This window comes from Amborella trichopoda, chromosome 2 (assembly GCF_054954075.1).
Source record: "Amborella trichopoda isolate Santa Cruz 75 chromosome 2, AtrichopodaSantaCruz75HAP2 v2.0, whole genome shotgun sequence".
NCBI lineage: Eukaryota > Viridiplantae > Streptophyta > Magnoliopsida > Amborellales > Amborellaceae > Amborella > Amborella trichopoda.
In genome coordinates this window covers 52,659,103-52,681,136 of record NC_142337.1, presented here as the reverse complement: position 1 = coordinate 52,681,136, position 22,034 = coordinate 52,659,103, and the positions used below count along the sequence as shown (strand labels likewise).

The 22,034-nt window shown below is 36.6% G+C and overlaps 1 protein-coding gene and 1 pseudogene across 13 annotated transcripts in view; one reads left to right on the top strand and one right to left on the bottom strand.

The window, feature by feature from the left end:
• The window catches only part of LOC18431525 (thiamine pyrophosphokinase 1), a 29,055-nt gene extending 7,522 nt beyond the window's left edge, over positions 1 to 21,533 (bottom strand). For 6 of the 13 annotated variants that reach the window (XR_016049580.1, XR_016049581.1, XR_016049579.1 and 3 more), the window contains exons 1-4: positions 21,383 to 21,533; positions 21,177 to 21,273; positions 16,349 to 16,421; positions 7,217 to 7,318 (exon numbers count right to left, since the gene is read on the bottom strand). Coding sequence is in view for 9 of the 13 variants with exons in the window: in XM_020665615.2 (XP_020521274.1) it covers positions 7,217 to 7,318; positions 16,349 to 16,421; positions 21,177 to 21,273; positions 21,383 to 21,512 (402 nt within the window). In the remaining 4 variants the exon portion in view is untranslated. Of the gene's footprint in view, positions 1 to 7,216; positions 7,319 to 12,193; positions 12,279 to 16,348; positions 16,422 to 21,176; positions 21,279 to 21,382 lie in introns of those variants that run through there. The other 7 variants (XR_016049582.1, XM_088858531.1, XM_088858530.1 and 4 more) reach the window with 4 other exon arrangements.
• On the top strand, positions 1,978 to 2,841 carry LOC110007021 (CAX-interacting protein 4-like; annotated as a pseudogene).
• Positions 21,534 to 22,034: the final 501 nt, after the last annotated feature.

Genomic DNA, 22,034 nt, shown 5'->3' with positions numbered 1-22,034 from the left:
TTACAAAAAACTGCCCTAGAACTCTACATTGTAAACTTCAAGTCCTCATACGAGTTGTAGATAGATACAACATAAACATAGTACAAAATCATACATAAAGGACAAATGTGCCCTTATGGGTCAAATCTGTCTACGTTTGATAAGAAAGATAAAAATTCGTAGTTATAGAAAAACCAAGAACCACAACTTGTACATGTAGTTTCTACTATCTACCTAATGTAGGGCAAAAGGATGGATGCAGGTGACAATCGAGAGGAAAAGCAGCACACAACAAACTAACAAGTGCACAATTGTAACTCAAATCTAGTAAACCACTCGTACGTGTAATTTCTACCTAATGTAGGGCAAATGGATGGATGCAGATGACAATCGAGAGGAACTAAGGAAGAGCAACAAGCAACAAACTAACAAAGCGCACAATTGTAACTCAAAATCTAATAAACCTTAAGATGGGCAGAATTAAAGTTCCAACCATGATGACGATCAATGTGATTAATTCAAATTCAAACCAGTCATACGCTTATTCAATCCATGTGCCCTCAAGAGCTATACGTGAAAACCAATCGAATCAGGTTGAAATTGCTTGTTATGGCCAACTTCGTTGATTCTTATCTAAGAGTAAATTTTATGGGTTTTATATTATTTCTATTTATTTTCCAAACCAATTTGGCCAGAAAACCTAGGATCATATTATTTCTATTCATTTTTCTTTATTTTCCGAACCAATTTGTGCTCAGAAACCTAGTTTCTGAGCACAAATGACCCTCCAACCCAATGCAGTCGGTTAGAAACTTGTAATTTCTCTTTTCATCAAATCAACCTTTTCATTCGGTGGAAAGGCTAGTTATTTTATATATCTTAGGAACTTTCTTATGCCAAGGAGACCCTTAGGACCAGACATGAAACACCATGTGGATTATGTGCCACTCGCTGTGGCACATAGGTCAGACTCGTGATTTATGCCCAGATCGAGACCCACCACGCCTAAGTGAAAATGACAAATGTTGGCAGCAGTTTAGAGATTGCCAACACAGACACGAGTCTGACACGTGTGTTGACATATCAGACATTCCAGCGGCATTTCCAGGGAACGGCTTCCGGCATCTCTTAAATTTTTCATGTAAGACACATGATAGATAGCATTTCTCATTAAGTAGTGTCAAGATTCTGGACACACATGCCTATTATTTTTAAGATGTGTATCCAATATCACATGCAAACCCATGTGTCTACACCTTTCACAACTCAACATTATACAGCCATGTACAGACATGTCATACCCAACGCAATGTTTTTGAAGGTGTCATGTTGGATTCATTGTATTCATGACTGATGACAACACATATGTCTGTCTTCTTCTAACAAAGAGCCACAAATGATAAAATTTTCAAAACGTTCCTCTTTTTTTCTTATCTATTAGATTTCTCCTCTAGTGAACATTGTCTAGTCAGCCAATTTATTTTTATCCAAATTCGATTGCCTTTTCTTTCGAACAGATTTGAACACATAGAGCACAAGGAGCAAAGCAAAGCTAAAAGATAGCAAAATTCATTACAAAAGTAAGTATGAAAAACAAGAATGAGAATGAAAAGCACATATTGCTGAACAAAGCTGCTTCAGAATGCTGGGACTGTCTATCAATCTTTACTCAGATTTATATCAATTAATTAAAAAGGACAAAAGATAATCGGAGAAATGTAGCTACTCACTAATGGAAGTATGAAACCATGTTTTATTATGAATAGTGATGGAGGAGGGTTGTAGTAATGGTGAGACTCACATGAATTCACTATATAGGTCGAATTTTGTGAGGCAAGGAGAGGCCCAACCTCAGATGATATGGTCAATCTCATTAAACTAAGTGGCTGAGCTTGATATAGAGCACATATGAGGTCTGACTGCAGATATCTTTAGAAATTCCATTCTCAATTGAGCATATATGAGTAATCTATGAAATTGATAAAAGTGAGTATAAAGATGCCGGCCACCACAGGTCGTGTTCATATGCCTGCTAACAACAGGGTTCACCGCAGTGCAGCTCTTCAGACCCATGGAATGTGCCAAAGCACCATAGGCTACGATCCCTATGCTCCAAACCAAAACAATTCAAAGCAATCCTCTGATCAGAATGCTCAATCATCTGAACCAGAGGAAGAGAATGCACAAGCAAGCTTTCAGGGCCTTCTTGCCCTGGCACGACGAACTGGTTCTAACGCTGACGAAGCTAGAGGATCCTGCAAAAAGTGTGGATGAGTGGGTCACCTCACCTTTCAGTATAGGAACTTTCTAAGTGTAAAGGAAGAGGCAGGAATAACTCCAGCAATTGTCCCTGGTTCAAAGAAGCAAAAGACAAATGGGAAGGTCAATTTCGGTGAAGAAAATGATTTCTCAGATGACAGTTCTGAGGATGAGGAAGAGGAGAAGAGCAAAGATGAATCAGATCGTGAGGAAGATTCAGAGATTGAGAGGATTATCGCTTCTCGCATGAGAAAAGGGACAAAGAAGGTGTCAATTTCATCGAACAAGGGGCGGGTTTCTAGTGAGAGAAAGCGCAACAGGTCAGAAGAGGATGATTCAGATTCTGGAGATTCTACTGAGCGAAGGCATAAGAAGAGAAAGAGAAGGGGCATAGAATGTCTTCAGACAATGAGGATTCAGATAGGAAGAGTAAAAAAGAGAAGAGAGAGCAGAATGGAGAGGAAGAATAGGAGCCATAGGTATTCAGATCCTGATAGCAAGGCTGAGAGCTCGAAAAGGTGTCGCAAGAGTAGGAGAAGGTCCTCTGATTCAGAGACTGATAGTTTGTCAGGTGATTCTGAGAGGAGCAGGAGCAGGCACTGATCTCATAAGAGAAAGCATTGAAAGAGAGAGAGAGAGAGAGAGAGAGAGAGAGAGGACCAAGAAGTCCGAGTTGTATCTATAATCTCAGATGAAGATATGATTAAGCTATTGCATCAAGCTATTGGCAAGTTCGAAGTTCGTATTTCGATGAATTGGAAAAAGGTGTGACTATTTTTTATTTCTTTGTTTCTTTCTTATGAATTGTGTTTGATGTATTTTGTGGGGCATGTAACTGTAAGGCAACTGGTTAGCCTATTACTTTATTATATCTTTTTCAATCTACTTTTGTATATTTTGTAAATACGGCGTAGATTTCTTGATGTGAAGCCATTTGGCCAATTGGTGAATTGAAACTGTGTTTACTTGATCTGAATTCCTTGTTGATGTGCTTTAAACTTGTATATGGTATTGGTGAGACTAAAACTGGTTAGAGCTTGAGTTTTAGATTAGGATTATGTATTAATATCAACTGATACAACCGAAGATGATGGTTTGAGTTTGATATTTAGGAGAAAGTCAAGTACAGAAACTAATATTAGCTTTGCTTGGGGGACATATTATGTCTGCTTGGAAGAATTTGGTGCCATGAAAATGTAGGGCCAGTTTGAAACATTGTTGATTAGTTCATTGGGCTAGTGTTTGAGATTTTGGATGCATCCTCCTGTGTAAGATTTTTCACTTACCAGAGTTCTTTTACATGTAGGAGCCCAGTTTTGTCATTCTAATATTGGAAGCAAGTTAACTGATTCTCCCTCATGTGGTGACCAGAATCTCCCAAAATATAGGCAAAAGTTCAGGCTAAGTATGCATGATCATACTCTTTTTGTTGAGTGGGTAAGCTGGGTTGAAACCCTACACATGCCTGTACATGCTGCTTTTGAATTTCTGGACTGTATTTAACCGCCAAATAGTACGTAACTCATTTGTACTCCAGCCTCTTACCATTTTTCAGTATTGAAAGAACAAAAACTCGAATAAGCTTTGATAGAGCCTTGATGCCAGCACTTTGGAGAAGTTCTATTGATGCTCATAATAGAGAAAATTATATGTTCCCATGGTTCCCTTCAATAGTCTGAACTGAATTATGTCCTCTAGTCACTGATTTATTAGTCAACTGAACTTCCGTCAAGTGCAAGTAACTTTCCAAACTGTTGTGTGGCTGATGCATTCATTTTTTCCTAATCTATCTGTTGGACTTCCAAATCTACTTTAGAAATAAGTCCATATTCACGTGCTCCACAATCTTTCTTGTTGATAATAACATGGCATATCCAGCTCAAATCTTCTGCTGGTTTCTTATTCCGCATTTTCACTGATTCCTCTGTCATCTACATCCTAGAAAAGGAAGTACTCTTGGGAGGTGTCCTTTTCATGGTAGTGAGTGCTATTCCAATGCCAATGTGTTTAGCATCAACTACAAGGATCTTGAGCTTTTGCATCTCCAAGTGATAAATAAATGGCTGAGTTTCATAAAGACAATACAGGTGAATAAAACCCACCCAACCTCTTTTGTCAAGGAACCTCGATATGCCATAGACCCATTAGCATGGCCATAAGATGCTTGCATGAAGATGCCAAGCAATTTGTACTTGGCATGGCCTCATAAATATATGTAACATACATACCTGGGCAGGCTCAATTCGATGACATAAATTAACATATGTGAACTATTTAGAGACCCAAATTTATTCATCTCAGCAATATGCAATTATGCATAGCTTTTCCCTCAAAAAAGTACGTAATTTATAGCTGCATGCTCTCTGAGTTCATCCAGAAGCTTGTCAATATTACTCTTGAAAGGAAAGATATCCATCATTCACCAATCCTTTGAATCTTTGATCAATTTATGTTTCTTGATCCTCTTTCTCTCTCAATTTTTCTGTTATCTAGAACTTGTGCAGTTTGTTTTTTTCCTTTTTCATACCAACAAATAGAGTAGGCAGGAATGGAACCCATGTTGTGATGTTGTGACTCTGCCCTCCTAACCACCCAGGCCTCCGGCCCATTCCTAGAACTTGTGTAGTTATGAACAGTGAAAAGAAAGTTCACAAGTAGAAGTTTCTTAGTTAAAGCTCATTGCCACATTCATATATTTCCATGCATTACAGTATGGTTGTTTCGATTTATACTATAGTTGGGCATAAATTAAAAAAGCAAAATAATCATACATACATATGTATGTGTGTATTTTAACTGTTTTGTTTAAATAAAATTTCATTAACTATAATCACCATTCAGGTATTAAAGTGAACTAGCTCAACGCATCTTTCAATGCGAGCTAAGGTCATCAGTCGAACATTAAAATAGATTGTTTCAAATTATTGGCATAGCAATTGTTAAAGATTGGCATGAGTGCTTGGCTTTGAAGCTTTAGATTCTTAAATTTTGGTACTAAGCTCAGAATTATTGCTGTAATCTTTGCATTGAAGATGATAGTGTAGATGTTCTTTCCCGTGGTTCCCGTGGTGATTCATCAAAGGAGCTGCTTGGACCTGGTATTGAATAGAAAGGAAGTTCCTTTTTTGCAGCCATTGATCCAACCTAGGAGCCAACTGTGTACTTGGGCCTACTTGAATCATTTGTTTCAGGGTACACAGATCATATCCATTTTTTTAGGTAACCAAGTATTTCATAGAAGAAAATGTATGCATTATTCGTATTCTGAAGATTACGAACAATTACCTATTAGCAGTGGCTTACGGAGTAACCCTACATGCTTGAGATTCCCTTGTTCTTATTTATACACATGATTTCGTAGTAGTGGGATTGAGGCAGTGATTGTTCTTGTACAAAACCTGGTTTTTTACTAGTGGGATTGAGGCAGGTTTTGTTCTTGTACAAAACCTTCTTTAGGTGTTTTCAAATGGCCTTAAAGTAAGCATTAACTCTCACCTAAGATGTCACTTATATAGTGAGTTCAATTTGTAGCTCATGGTCTAAGGAGGGTGGTGAGGACTTTAAACTTTCCCTTAACTCGTCCTATGCCAGGGTAAGGGGCTGGGTTGTGTTACTTAGCAACCAATATAAAACTTTGCCAAAACTAATCATAAATCCTAAACGTATAGTATCTGCATATAGAGCCAATGCTAGACTAAAATTCGTGTACCAGACCCCAATTAGCTAGGAAAAGGCTTTAACAATAATGATGATGATAATAGAAAGAGCAATATTAATGTATTATATGAATTATAACTTAGTTGATGTCAAATGCAACAGGTTTTCTTCATTCAACCAATGAATGATAAATAACTACGAGTGAAGGAAATAGATGATTGACATGATGAGAGACCCAATATTTGAAAATAGTACCTAGAATGACCGGAAAAGTTGAAATTTTGTGATATAATTTGATCATTACAACCAAATCCAAAATATTTTGTAATAGATATAATTTGATCATTACAACCAAATCCAACCTATTTTTTAAATCCAACCAATCAGTAGCTCCAACCAATCAGGCAAATGAAATCTGATACATGAAACAGCTAAAAAGAGGAACAATTTTTATTGTGACACATAAGTTGTAGAAGAATTCCTGAACTAAGAATTAAGAGTGACAAGTTCTTCATCATAGTTGCCAAAACTCCTAACATAGGTGGTGGTCCTGCTTGTATCTTGCTCTAGTACTCCAAGAAAGGGATCTCGATTTTTAAATTTTGTGATCTCGATCCCCACTGTGAAGGATCTCGATTCCTACTGTTAGGGTCTCGATATAGGATAATCGCTCATCTGATGGTTTCGTTCATTTATATCTAGTTAGCAACAAAAATATACTTTCTATATAGTTGCAATGCTTGTTGGCTATAGATAAAGAGATCCCTACTTTGAGAATATATATATCCCCAATTATACATACTCTTTAATATGGGGAGTAAGATCAATGAAAGGTTGAGATCAATATCCCAAAAGATTGTGATCAAGATCTCCAAAAGGTTAGGATCTCAATCCCTAACATTTAGGACTCTAGACTCCTAACATATGCATTGTACAGACGGTACTCCCCACCATAGGGATCTTTTAACATTACACAAACTCCCGCTCCCACTCTCGGTCCCACTACAGATCTCAACAACTATGTTCTTCATTACCTAAAATAAAATGAGCACTTAGAACCAAGTGACAAGGAGACAGAAAATAGATCTCAACAACTATGTTCTTCATTACCTAGAATGAAATGAGCACTGAAAACCAAGTGAGGAGACAAAATAAAATTATTAAATATTTAAAAAATCATACTAATAGAAAACAACAGGTCAAACTTTTTATCCATAAGAAAAAGAATCAGGCCATTCATACAAGGGCTGCCAAGATTCCACAAGAAAAGGGAAAGTAAACAATTCAAAGAACATTTGAGATAACTTCATTTGCAACATACATTTGACTTCTCCAAGTTTGGAGTGCAATTCTTGATAAAAGCAACACATTTGTGTAGGTCCGTAGTATCTTGATCATCTGATTCATCCAAAATCTCAGTTCCCTATAGTCCACAAACAAATAATGGATTGTTAGGGAAAAATGACAAAACACGTAAGAAAAGTTGAATGTGTGGGCTGCAATAAGGTAATGACATAACCACAATAAGCCAAAATAGATTCTTAAAAACTGGATTGGTGAATGTTAATGATAGAAGGAACATATGATGGATGGCAGTGGTACCATATTTTACATAGGACTTATTCACGCAAGAGCGCAAACGCGTCAGCTCATAAGGTAATATCTGTTTTTTATGAAAATAATGTAAACAGGAACCTCACACCTGAATTGACGATTTATTCTTATCAAATTCAAAATTATCCAACAATCTTCACAATCAAACATAAAACCCCAGGAAAAGCTCATTCCTAAATAACATAAGCAAAGTTGGATGTTAATTGAGTGATGAGTATAAAAAGGAGCAACTAGCACAATTGCTCAAACAACTTTATCACCACATCACTAGCATACTCCTCAAACATGCTTGCTTCTATGTCAAGTGGAGACTAAAATCCTTGACTCAAACTTGGAACTCACCAGGAGTTGAAATAAGTAGAGAAGAAAACAGTTTGGTACGATCTAGAGAGAGAAAGCGAGAAAGGAAAATAAAGATTATGAAAAACAAGAAGCAGAGATAGAGAGAGAAAGAAATGTGTGAGAGGTAGAGCGATAGAGAGGGAAAGTTAGTGGCTTAGGGGTCACTTGTGACTTCTACCCTTCTTATAAGATTCAGTAATAACCCTAATTACAACTTATGGACAATATTGCCCTTATTTAAAAATATAAGACAAACAAAGACTAAACAAAAGATGACATATCTGTCCACAAACTACAATAAAGCTTATTCCTTTTATTTACAATATTCCCCCTCAACTAGCACAATTGCTCAAACAACTTTATCACCACATCACTAGCATACTCCTCAAACATGCTTGCTTCTATGTCAAGTGGAGACTAAAATCCTTGACTCAAACTTGGAACTCACTAGGAGTTGAAATAAGTAGAGAAGAAAACAGTTTGGTACGATCTAGAGAGAGAAAGCGAGAAAGGAAAATAAAGATTATGAAAAACAAGAAGCAAAGATAGAGAGAGAAAGAAATGTGTGAGAGGTAGAGCGATAGAGAGGGAAAGTTAGTGGCTTAGGGGTCACTTGTGACTTCTACCCTTCTTATAAGATTCAGTAATAACCCTAATTACAACTTATGGACAATATTGCCCTTATTTAAAAATATAAGACAAACAAAGGCTAGACAAAAGATGACATCTCTGTCCACAAACTACAATAAAGCTTATTCCTTTTATTTACAATATTCCCCCTCAAGCTGGTGCATAGATATCAATCATGCCCAGCTTGCTTGAGATATCATGTAATATGTCCCATCCAATGGCTTTGTTGATAGATATCTGCAAGTTGATCTTTAGACTTCACATGAGGAGTCTGAATGATCTTTGCAGCAACCTTCTCTCTGATTAAGTGACAATCTACTTCAATGTATTTAGCCCTTTCGTGAAAAATAAGACTTTCGGCGATATGAATGTCTGCTTCTTTGTCACAATGTAGAGTCATGGGAAGCTTAACTCTAACACCCAAATCGAGAAGAACACCTTTGATCCACATTACTTCGCATGTACCATAAACCATTGCTTTATATTCTAGTTCAACACTTGATCTTGCCACCACATTTTGCTTCTTGCTTTACCAAGTAGCCAGGTTTCCCAAAATAAAGGTACAATAGCCAGTTGTGGATCTTCTATCAGTTTGGCAACCAGCCCAATCAGCATCTGTGTAAACTGCAACATTAGGATGTCCTTAAATTGAGGAAAAAATCCCTTTCCCTGGTGCGTACTTGAGATATCTTAATATTCTGTAACAGCATTGAGGTGGGGTTTATGTGGTGCATGCATAAATTGGTTGATCATGCTAACCACAAGAGAAATGTCTGGTCAAGTAATTGTGAGATACATAAGCTTGCCCACTATTCGTTGATACTGATTAGGATCTTTGAGTAGCTCTCCCCTTTTTCCATGAAGTTTATGATTGAATTCTATAGGAGTATCTGCAAGGTCTAGATTCCAACTTCCCCATCTGTTGTAACAAGTCGAAAACATATTTTCTCTGGGATATGACTATCCCTTTCTTTGATCTCGCCAATTAATTCCCAAAAAAATAATTAAGGGGTCCTAAATCTTTGATATCAAACACCTTGCCTAAATAAGATTTAAGATCCTCAATGCACATTATCCCCTGCCACAACAATATCATCAATATACACAATAAGGGCAGTAATTCCAATAATATGCTTCTTGACAAAGAGTGCATGATCAGCTTGACTACTTCTGAGCACAAATTTCAGCAGTGCCTCACTGAATTTTTTAAACTACGCTCCAGGAGACTGATTAAGTCCATCCATCGCCTTTTTTAACTTGCGAACTTTCATGTCTCCCCTTTAATCTGAAAACCAAGAGGCATGGCCATATAGATTTCTTCTTGGATGTCTCCATGTAATAATGCATTTTTAACATCTGGCCACGATTTATTCGCAGCTAGTGAAAGAATGATCCTCATAGTGTTTAACTTGGTCACAGGCACGAAAGTGTTTTGGTAGTATATACCAAGAGTCTCCAAAAAGTACAACGCCTCCATTTTCACGACCATGCCCAAATGCATTCCATGTCATCAAGTCCTGGAATACACAGTGAGAAGGGAAAAAGGTTATATTGCAGTTTTGGGTCTTTGAGAGATTAGTAACTGAGAGGAGGATACTAGAAATATTGGGAACATGCAAGGTGGATGACAAGTTAACAAAATATGATTCCCTTTCCCTTGATTAAAATAAGAGAGCCATCTGTTATTTCAATTGATTCATGACTAGAACAAGGGATATAAGAGGAGAAATAATCAGCCGAACCAGTCACATGTTGAGTTGCTCCAAAATCAACAATCCAAGGGGTTTCAGAGTTATTTCTAGAGACATGATGCGTTGATGCAGATATACCTGATTGTGCAATGTGAGGCTTAGAGAAGGAAGAAGGGTATCAAATGGAAGCTTGCTATTTGAGATCCAGAAGCTCTATTTTAGGAATAGTCACCAACTCTTTTTGAGGTTTAAAGGAGATGGAATCTTGCTTCCCTTGAGAAACTGGGGCAATACTTTACTGATTGTTACTGAATTTTCCCTTGGAAAGTTTCGCCTTGGGCGTCGAACCAGATCCCAACATGTTTTCTTTGTGCGTTGAGCCTTCACAGTGGGTGCACTTTAATTTCTCCTCCTCATCAGATGCGAGGTTTCCATGACCACTTCCACCACCTCGGCCTCCACCACAACTCCCAAACCATACTCCACCTCGATTACTAGTAAAACTTGTGAATAGGGCAGATCTTCCCATTCATCCATAAAAATTGTCATTATCTTACATCGAGTTTCTTCATGCTGAAGAAGGGAGAAAACAGTACCAAGTGATGGCAAAATGACGCCACCAAGAACATTTGCCCTATTTGTTTCATACTCTCCATTAACTCCCATCAAAATATCAAAATTCACCCTTTGTTCCAATCTCACTCTCTCTATCCTTTGCACAAGAACACTATAGGGGCTGGCACTGACTTAATTCATCCCAAAGACCATTGCTGAAAAAAAAAAGTTAAGTTATAGGGCATAATGACATCATCTAACCCAAAGGGTGAGGTTAGCCCTAAACACAGTTCTTGCGCACCCTTTTTAAGATAGACCTGTGCAACAGTAATGTGTTATAGTTCCTTGAGTAACACACTATAGTAACGTGCTACACTACCAACCATATTGATCGTCGGGCTCTGATACCAAGTTGAAATTAAAGTAGAGAATAAACAGTTTCGTAGGATCTAGAGAGAAAAACAGAGGAAAGAAAATAAAGATGATGAAGAAGGGAGAGAGAGAGAGAGAGAGAGAGAGAGATGTGAGAAATAGAGAAGGAAAGTGAGTAGCTTAGGGGTCACTTGTCACATCTACCCCTCTGGTAACATTAAGTAATAATTTTAATCACAACTTATGGACAATATTACCCTTATTAGAGACATAAGACAAATAAGGACAAAAAAAAGATAAATGACAGTTCTATCGATCAAATACAATAAAAGCTTATTTCTTTTATTTCCAACACCAAGGTCCCAAATCCGAGTCAGAAGCCAACTTGGCATGGTCTCTAAAGAAAATACAATAAAAAATCTGTGACTCGTGTTAGACTCATCCCTGTCTCTTCGTGTTAGTCATCCAGATCCCAGCACCCCTGCCAGGTCAGAGTGACTAGGGGCAATCCGAGACCAAGTAACTGATTTTAAACATTGATGTCAAGAAATATATCAGCATCAAACCACAACGTAATGCAACTCTGTAGACAAACATTTATAGAAAAATGGAAAAAGAAAACACTTCATTGACAAATATTTAACCATAACATCAGTTCGAATAATCCATTGATAGATGTAAGCTTGAAATGCACATTTGACTGAAAGAGCTTGATAAAAAGTTTATGGGCATGACCTGTGTTTCTCTCAAATTTATCAATAGCAAGTGATCTACGGCATCTGTCTCTTAGGATAAACAACGAAAATTTGAAAAACAATTGTATTGCAACATGTAAGACATGCAATTATTTTTTAAGAACACACTAATAAGAAAACTTTGGAATATTTAAGGGTTCTCTATGCCACCCAATGTTTACAGACAGCCACAAAATAACCACCGCCAATTAAGTAAAGAGAAAAAATAAATCAATGAAAGGTGAACCACATTTATTTAGTACCTAGTATAAGTGAGACAGAGTGATATGAGATGGCCAAACAACTATTACCATTTTAGGTTTTATGAATGCCAATGGTTGAGCAGTGAAGGTGATGCATGTGCAACGGGCTCGTGGAAAACTTTTACCTGCAGGGTTTGAGCCTCCCATCCTCAATTGTGTTAAAGCACAATGTTGAAATTACCCTGTATTTCATAGGTTTTAGCAGGGTTATACATACCGATGTGCATGACATAATACCATGACAAGAAGTTCCAGGTGGACCTTGACATGCAACATGTCTAAGGCCAGGGGAATTTTTTTTTTTTTTGGCGGGGGGGGGTTTGGGGCGGGGGCAATTTTATAGAAGATTTTGCAAGCCAATCATCGCCAAAAGAAAAGTACCTCTAATTGATGCTAAGAATCAATGATGACAGCAAATATTGCGTAGCAACTATTTTAAAAGCGGATGCCTGAAAGAACTATGTCTAACTTCAATGTTATAGTACCTCCAAACAGGATGGTTGTGTTAACTATATAATGATGATATGAGGTTGCACAATTGTAGAACTAAAGGGAACCAAGGCAGGGTATAAATACAAGTGACCAGCATATGAATTGCCACAGGGACAAAATCATTTATGAACCAAGGCAAGGTAAATATCTGAAGCACTTCGCAGATGATAGAAAAGAAACTGTCACAATTATGTGAAGGGAAATGGCCAAAATTAAAACTGAAAATGTGATCAAACTAGGATTAAAAAAAAATGCCTGTCCAGGTTAAGTGCAAAGAGGACAAGCACGATTGTTACAGTGGGAAAGGCTGTGGAATAGACAGCCAAGAATGAGAATACCACAGGCAAAAATGTCACATTGGATTCAAAGTTTATATAGCAGTAATGGTCATTATGGTGTCGGGGGCATATTCGGCACAGAAACAATCCAAATGACATTCACTGCCCTGCCAGTGTTTGTATCTCCAATGACCCTTGCCCTTCTAACAGGCATCCAAATGTTCAATCCTAGATGGGTGCATTGATAGTCGAAGGTGACTGATACAATGTGAGTACGCAGGCGGCAGGCCAAGAGAGAATCTAGACGCCCAAGGAATCTAACACATTACTTCAAATTAATTTTGAATGGCGTAAAAATTTTGTAACCCACTCAAAATTTTGAAACTAGTTCTATTCATAGGTGTTGTGAATCTAACATGCTGACTGATTACTTAGCAAGTGAAAGGGCCACCAGATCACTACTTGTTGTTAATGTAGAAGAAGAGTCCTAACTGCATTGTTGAATGTCTCGGCAATTTTTTTCACTAATATGCTGGTTTCATGCATATACATAGACATGCATATCATTTTTTTTTAATGAATTAAAGGTTAACAATCAAAAAATAAAAAAAATAATGATCATTGTGGTATTGATAATCACAGTTAGGTGGATGAGAAGCCAAGTATGGGCAACCATTTGGTCGCAGCACCAAATGTTCGATCAAGATCTCAGAAATGCGGATAGACAGAGCTAAGCATGCAGATTCTTGTGACACGGTCTTCCTCACTAGTAAATAGGTCTAACTAACTAAGAAAACCATCTGCTTGTGACACGATCTTTCTCACTAGTAAATAGGTCAAACTTCTAAGATAACCATCCACAATTACCTGAGTACACATCAGATATCGCACTTCAACTGGAACCAGCACACTAGACAGTCAAGATTATAACTTAAAACCCCATCTACAAAAAACAGCAGGACATAAAAGCCCAAACTAGTCATCGCAAAAATCAGCCTTATAATATCAAATCATGGTATAATTGAGACAAGCAACTAGAGATGGCTAACCAATCAGCCGCTTGGTTACCTTAACAACCAATCAACGTTTATAAACCAGATTTGGTCCATCTTCCACTCAAAGCTAAAGGGACATGACTCGAGAAATAACGTAATAGAGCCTGGAGCTTGCGTCAAACCTAGACGTCATCCCCGAAACCTCTAAAAAGACCGACAAAGAATAGAACTGAACCATTATTGGCTCATATCACACCAACACCCCCAGAGGTACGTATATGTCCTGTGGCTGAGGCACTCGAACTGAACTTAGTCGAGCCCTTGGCAGAGGCAATCATCAGACTGTCTAAATCTTGAAACCTTAACCACACAGGAGGTAAGCCCCAATCAATAAGCAAAGTACTTAATCTAAAGAAGACAATGAACCACACACCAGTACAAGCTCTGAAATCTTAGCCATCCATCTAAAAACCTTCATGATAACGTAGGAGATGCCTGGGAGCCTTATATCATACATTATGATAATCCTAAATATCCTTGATAGAAAATAGAAAGGAGGCTGCAAAAACAGCCTTGAGAAAAGAGCTCTATAAAGAGCATTGATTTCAGGCCCAGATTAAATCACATAGAGGATTACCAACAGGTAAAAGAAAGCTCAACTTACCGCCCAAAATATAGCATATGCATTCTTCTTTCACTACACACTCCCAGATTAAGTGTGTAAAGCTGTTTCCCAGTTCCAATAGTGGTAAAATGGTAGCAACAGGATACCAAGGCAACCCTTTCCATCGTAATGTTTGCCTCTGTAAAGAGATGATCATGCATAACCAGCCAAACAAAAACCAAAATTTTTGTGGCCGTGAAAGGAAACAAGTTGTACTTTGACTAGACAATTGTATTGCTTCTAGCACATACAAGTTCCCATGCAAATACGCAAGAGTTGGAACCAGATTGCTTTGGTTCCCCACAAATCCATCAAGAACCAGGTCTCTTGGCAACACCACCCTGTCAAAATTTTCAAAGAACTCTTGGGATTTGATGGTAAGAAGATAGAAAGGGTAATACCAAACACTAGTTCAACAACTTTATTTCCAAGGTCTAGACAGAACCCCTCCCTTTCCTTGAATGGAATTGAAACAGTGGCTAAGGTTAATCAACAGAGGATGAACCTCACATAGATGATGGATAACACTTTCTTCTCTACATCCAGCTACCCCTCCTTGCAACACCTGAACTATCTAGAGAACAGTGCTTCTGCATTGATTTCCACGCACATTGAAGGAACCATAAGATATCTTTGCAATGAAGGTTCCATCTCCGATGGGGACCTTAAAAGGGCATTGAGATTAATTTCCTCGCACTGAGTATCAGGGAGGCTGATGGACAGAGGGCTGTGCAGGAAGGATTCAGACACCCATCCCCAATCACCCCCACAAAATTAGCTAAAAGCCCAAAACTAGCAGCATTGCACCACATATTCCATGCCAAACTAGAAAGCCACCAGGCTTGGGACTCAGAGACCAGGAGAATGAACCTTTGTTATATTTATTTTTCATATAATCTACTCATATACTCTCTCTGCAGAGAAGCCCCATGCAACATAAATCAGGCTAGCTAAATTAATGTCTCCCAATTTCCTAGGCCAACCTTTCGGCTAGTAGGGGTTTTAGCCCAACTAGGAGTGCAAGGGTTAGATGCCACATTAAGGGATCCATGGTTCGTGATAGGCACCAAGGCTCTGATAAAATAGATAGCTTCGATGATTAGAATGATGCAATATAAAGTTTCAAAATGGTATTTGGATATTTGCATTTTGTCTTCCCGAAGAAATATATGGGTGGAATGCGGAAAATATGACAAAATAAAGTAGGACTAGTTTGTATGTAACGAGATATAGATTATCAGGATGAAACAGTAATATCCAAGATACTACCTGCTTTACCGACCAATAAAATAAGAACTGATAGATTAGCCTAATAAAATTTCTTTAAGGCAGGGCTTCCTTGTGGCCTAAAGAAGGAGCAATATCATCCAACATCTCATCCTTCCTATCGCTGACAATATGAAAAGTAGTGCATTTCATACTTTGATTTTGGTTTTAACATCTTGCAGCTTGTTTTTTTATGCATGAGTTGGCCGTCCTTATCATGCCAACATCAAATCAATTGATTGAGTTTGAAAAGAAACCGAAAAAATAAAAAAGCAAGAATACAAGGAAACCACTATTAGAATCAATGACCACATTGCAGATGTTGCTATTCAGTTACTCAAAAAACTAATATTTCTTAGAACTGTGTACTTGCTATGGTGTAATATTTTCCTACTAGAACATATTCACAAAGAAATGTAGGTAAAAATAGCTAACTTGCAAACTTCCATACTAGACTGCTCCAGCAAATCATTCCTACATGTCTGTCAGATGGTTCCCAAAACATTTAAAAGTAACATTAAGAAACAAGATCGAAAGAAAACAAATGAACAACATACCAGATTGGCATAAAATTCACGGACTTCTCTCCTGATTGAATCCATATCTCCCTTTATGACATCTGGCTTGAACCTGGCATCATCAAGCACATTAAAAGAATGTCAACCATTGTAGAGATGTTCAACCAGAACAATATGCAAAACGAGCGCATAATTACATAACCAAATATAACTATGCTCTGCCAGAAGCTATGTCACCTGTTTTGACATCTGGATTGAGTGTAAGGCATCTGTTGGCCTATGTATATAGACATGATTCTTTTTTGGATGTGGTTTCTATGAGTCCATGTAGAAACATGTCACCTCTTAAAAATCTATTTTTGAGATGGATTTTTGGACTTAATTTTTAAGGATATGTAATCTCTAACATAGAGATCATGGATATGAAAAAATAAAAAAATTTTAAAAATTAGAAATAATAACTCTATTAAGAAAACATTTGGACCTTTAGTTTCAATGGTTTTTAGATAGACCACCTATTTGCATCCATCTTTAAGACGGATGCTTTATACCTCAAGGACCGCAAATGTAGAAATGCGGTCCCCAGCATATGAAACAATTTTCCTTCTTTTATTATTATTATTAGTATCATATATAGACACAACTCATATCAAATAAATATGCTCATATTTAAATCGTCACCATGAAATTAGTACGACATTGTATAACACTTTCTTAACATGTCCGTTTACCCATTTTCTTTTTGTTTTTCTTTTTCTCATTTTTCTTTTTTAAACCTAAGCATGTTTGTGTCCATAAGCAGCGCTATTTTCAATTTCACAATTCTTCCAACTAATGTTATTTTTTTTTCCTAGCTAACTACAAAAGATACAAAAAGAGATAGCACAACATCTTAGAAATCAGGAATTCCTTGAGCTCGAGAAGGAGACTTACAACCATTTACATTCCATCTATACAAGGTTCTAATTTATAAAGCCAAGTAACCTATCATTCCAATGGATTTGCCTCTACCCACAAATCCAACAAACACCACTTAGTGAGCATCTTCAAACAAAAAGTATCACAGAGAATATCTATGATACATGTTGCAGCCACTAACAAAGCACTAATTCCTCCGCAGAGGGGGAGGTAAGTGCTTTGCCTGGTCCTACATGTCATAGAATATTCTGTGACTCATCTTGAAAAGACGTTGCCCCTCAAGTAAGCCCAAGATTCATCTCATATGCCTATTAAAATAGTGTAAAGAAAAGAGATAGAGGGCACAATCAATAAACATGTCATCCTGCATGCAATGTTCATTAGTGATACACCTGCATACACATTTGCATAAATACTGAAACATTGCCTGTTTTGTTAGTACATCCAGAGGAGATGCCAAAAATGTCCCAGCAGCAGTTTAGCTAGCGAAGATTAGCTGTTTCCTTAGTTGAGTTTGGTTCTCGTCATTTTTCTGAAACTCATCAAAACCAGCTGCAACCATGAGGACATCTATCAAAAAGGAAAACCAAACTCTGACAACAGCCCAGCCTGGAAATAACTAAAGTGGAGTCTCTTGACTGGTTTAGAATCTGTTTCAAACAAAAATAACTTAAATCATTTGTTATTGAAAATTACAAGGCAGGGCATGGGCAAGAATGAAGCCTTTCCACTGACAGAGCACATTATTGGTTTGCTCATTAAAGCCTTTGGCAATTATATTCTTAGTAATAGAGAATTTAGAGTCTTACATAACATATGTCATGAAAGCGTATAATAGGACACCTAAAGAGTTAATTTGTAGGGTGTGGAAAAGAAAGGAGTCTCTAGGGGATATATTGAACTAGTGAGAGATATGTGTGAGGAAAACTAGTGGAGAGACAAGTAAGTTTTTTGTGACAGTAGGCCCGCATCAAAGGTCAACGTTGAACCCATATCCCTTTGTTTTTGTTATGGACGAGTTAATTAGGAGTCTACAGGATGAGGTACGACAAGCTTGTTTGCAGATGACAGTTTTGATTGATGAGACTAGAGGCCATGTCAATGCAAAGTTAGAACTTTGAAGGGATGCCCTAGAATTTAAAGGTTTTAAAAAGAGTCAGACTAAGACAGAATACATGAAATACAAGTTTAGTAATAATACAAGTAGAAATGAGGAAGAAGTTAAGATTGATGACCAAGAAATACTTGAAAGAGATTATTTTCGATATCTTGGGTCAATAATCCATGAAAATGGAGAGATTGAGGAAGATGTTGCACATAAACTTAGAACTGGGTGGGCAAAGTGGAGATGTGCACTCGGAGATTTATATGATCTTCACATACCAATTAAACTAAAGGGAAGTTATATAGGTCGGTTGTAAGACCAACCATACTCTATTGGTCAAAATGTTGGGCAGTCAAGAAACAACATATATCTATAGGATAAATGTAAATGAGATGAGGATGTTGAGATGGATAAGTGGCAAGACAATAAATGATAGAATTCATAATGAAAATATACGAGGGAACTTAGGGGTGGCCACAATTGGTAGTAAGATGAGGGAAAATAAACTTAGGCAAGTTGGCTATGTACAACATAGGCCTAATATAATATTGGTCAAGAGGGGCGATTTAGTTCGAGTGGAAGACTCTAAAAGGGCAAGGAAAATGCCCAAAAGGATATAGATCAAAGTAGTGAGAAGTGATATGGTGGTCCAATTGAAGCTATGGCCCTTGATAGAGCAGAATGGCAGAACAAGATTCATGTATACGACACCAAATAGTTGAGCCAAGGCTTGGAGGCTGATGATGATGACAATGACGATGACGACGACGACATAACATATGTCAAGAAAACATCCACAGTTACAACAATGATAGAAGAGTTAAGTGTTTGCTAAGTTGGTTATGATTTTATCATTTCACACTTCTGGCAGAGATACAAATCCTGATCCTGCCCATACCTGACAGCTGCCATCCTTACATGGAAATAGAAGTAAAAGACTAATAAAGCTATCATGTAGATAAAGGGATCTAATTTTTTATGTGATTTCTTTTTTCGAGGGTGGGTTTCACGTAAAAAGAAATAATAATGGAAAATTTTTATCATGGTATCAGATTTTATTTATCAATGTAATGTTTGTTGCAATCTATGTCTATCACATAGATATAGATAGTTATCTCAAGATTTAATGAAATAATGGAAACTTCGCATTTTTTGGAAAATTTTAAATAGTATGTTAGGAACTTTTAAGAACTTTGCATCAGACCTATCAGTTTCCAAATATTCTTATCCCATCTTGTTTATCCCAATTTACATAGGGATTCATGTGTAGAAGCCTTATAAATAACTTTTAGGTATGCCAAAAGGTCAGGTGCCTCTCTCAACCTCTTATATATAATTGGTATCATAATTTTAATCAATAGCCACTCTAACTAGGTACATTGTTCCCTTTTTTCATCTTTTTTATTCCAACTTCATTTTTATTTTATTTTCTATTTAATTCTTCCTGCAACATCTCCCACTCTAAAACAGTATGTTTATTACCCTTTTTCTTTTTCCTTTTTTTTTATTCTTCATGCAACTTCAAGTTGTTTTCTTCCTTTTTAATGTTCATGAAACTTCATGCAAGACATACATCATCAATTTAAGAGCATGTAATCAAAGTATGTTGGCGGGTTGGTTTCTTCAAGGCATTGGTGCTTTTTTTTTCATGCTAGAAATTGTTTGATGGCTGAAAAATTGTTTTCGATAATGTTTGATTTTTTAAGGGCATTGGATGATAAATTTTGTAATATTAATTAATGATACTAAAAATATTTATTATTAATGATTTTGGTTATAATAATTATTGATAAATGTAACTATTATAATATTGAAAATTACAACACATAAATATAATCTTGTATTTATAGTGCTATAATGAATATTGTAACAATTACAAAAATTAATTAGAACATGATTAAATATTATAAATATGTTTTTTTTAAGCTGTTAACTGTTTAAATATTACAAATATGTTATCCCTCATATAAGTATAATTATGCAATTATGGGTTAATAATAATATATAATGAATATTGTCACAATTATAAAAATTAATTAGAACCATGATTAAATATTATAAATATTTTATTTTTATTTTTGAAGATGTTAACTGTTTGAATATTATAAATATGTTATCCCTCATATAAGTATAATTATGCAATTATGGGTTAATAATAATAATTATAATAGTAATACTTATAAAATTATGATTATTCTAATTATACATAATTATATTAATAACAACTATATAGTATCAATTAATTTATTAACAAGTATTATATGTAGTTGTAATTGAATTTGATATATGTTATTATAAAATATAACATAAACAACTTTACTCATTTGCTAAACCAATATCTACTATTCAATCACATCGCATAAAGAGAGACAGAGCAGAGTCATATTTTGTTTATCTTATCTGTATTATTTCTCATGATATTTTTATCAATATTCATAAAATCTTCTAATGAGACCTGCCAAGGAAGTGGTTCGTAGTAGTTTTTTTTTTTTTTTTTTTTTTTGGATAATTCAGTGGAGAAGACATGTCCCTACCCGTTTTTTCAATAGATTAGGGAGTTAGAAGACGTATTATTTTCACAAAATTACCCCAATTGTTACACTAGATATCAAACTGTAATATTTCCCAACTAACAACTTCCAACCAAAACGGTCAAAGACCTGAACACAAAAAAGACTATTGCAGATTGCAGAATTGAGCAAATCATGACCAAATGATACTCGATTAAGAGATACAAAACAAGAAAGAGAAAAAGGATAGAAGGGAAGTAGAGATACGCAAGAAGAGAGAGAAACAAAATGAGGGAATTAGAAAGCAAAAGTAGAGAAGGAAAGAGATAATAACCTCAAACGAACATCAATCGGATCCTCGTTGGGTAACATCTCCGGAATCTCATCATAAAGTCGATTTGCTCCTCCATCTGCGCATAGCCGTAGTTGCGCTGCTCTACAACACCATTTCTCACACTTAAATTCGAAACATGAACAATGAAAAGAGAGAAAGAAGAGAGGGGAAGAAGGAGAGGGGGAGAGAGAAAGGAGGAGAAGTACCGTGCTTCCAGAGAAGGGGTGTGAAGGATGGAAGGCGGTGATTGAGGACGATGAGGCCGTAAGTGGCTTTGGAGGGGTTTATTGGAGTTGGGAGAAGGAAGAGAGAGGAATGAGACATTAACTCCGCCATGACTGACCTGAACCCCTGTAATTGCAATAGAACGAGATGAAAAGAGAGAGCTGAAAGACTGGATTTTGAAAGAGAGATTCGGAAGAGAGAGAGATTGTTTAGCGCGATGGCGGGGAAGATTTTCTTCTGGACTTGTTATATCAAGTCCTCCGGGCTTTTCCAAAATGACTAAATTACCCTAGATGACGAAACCGAGATTAGACTATATAATTACAGTAGCCACCGAGATTACGGTATTCAATTAAAATTTAAAAGTCATTGACATGATAGTTTTAGATGGTCGTTACCCAAGAATACAAGTGGGAGGTTTTTTTTTTTTTTTAATAGAATAAGTTAGAAAAAAATTCATATAAAACCCTGATTCTCCATCTTATTTCATGGTAGATCCTTTTCATAAGGCATAAAAAAAATCTTTAAAAACTTCACCATACCCCATAAAACTTAAAATATTTTTTTATTATATTTTTTGGCTTTTGCAACCCCTCAATGCGACGTTGAAGGTTCCCTATCTCTTTCTCATAT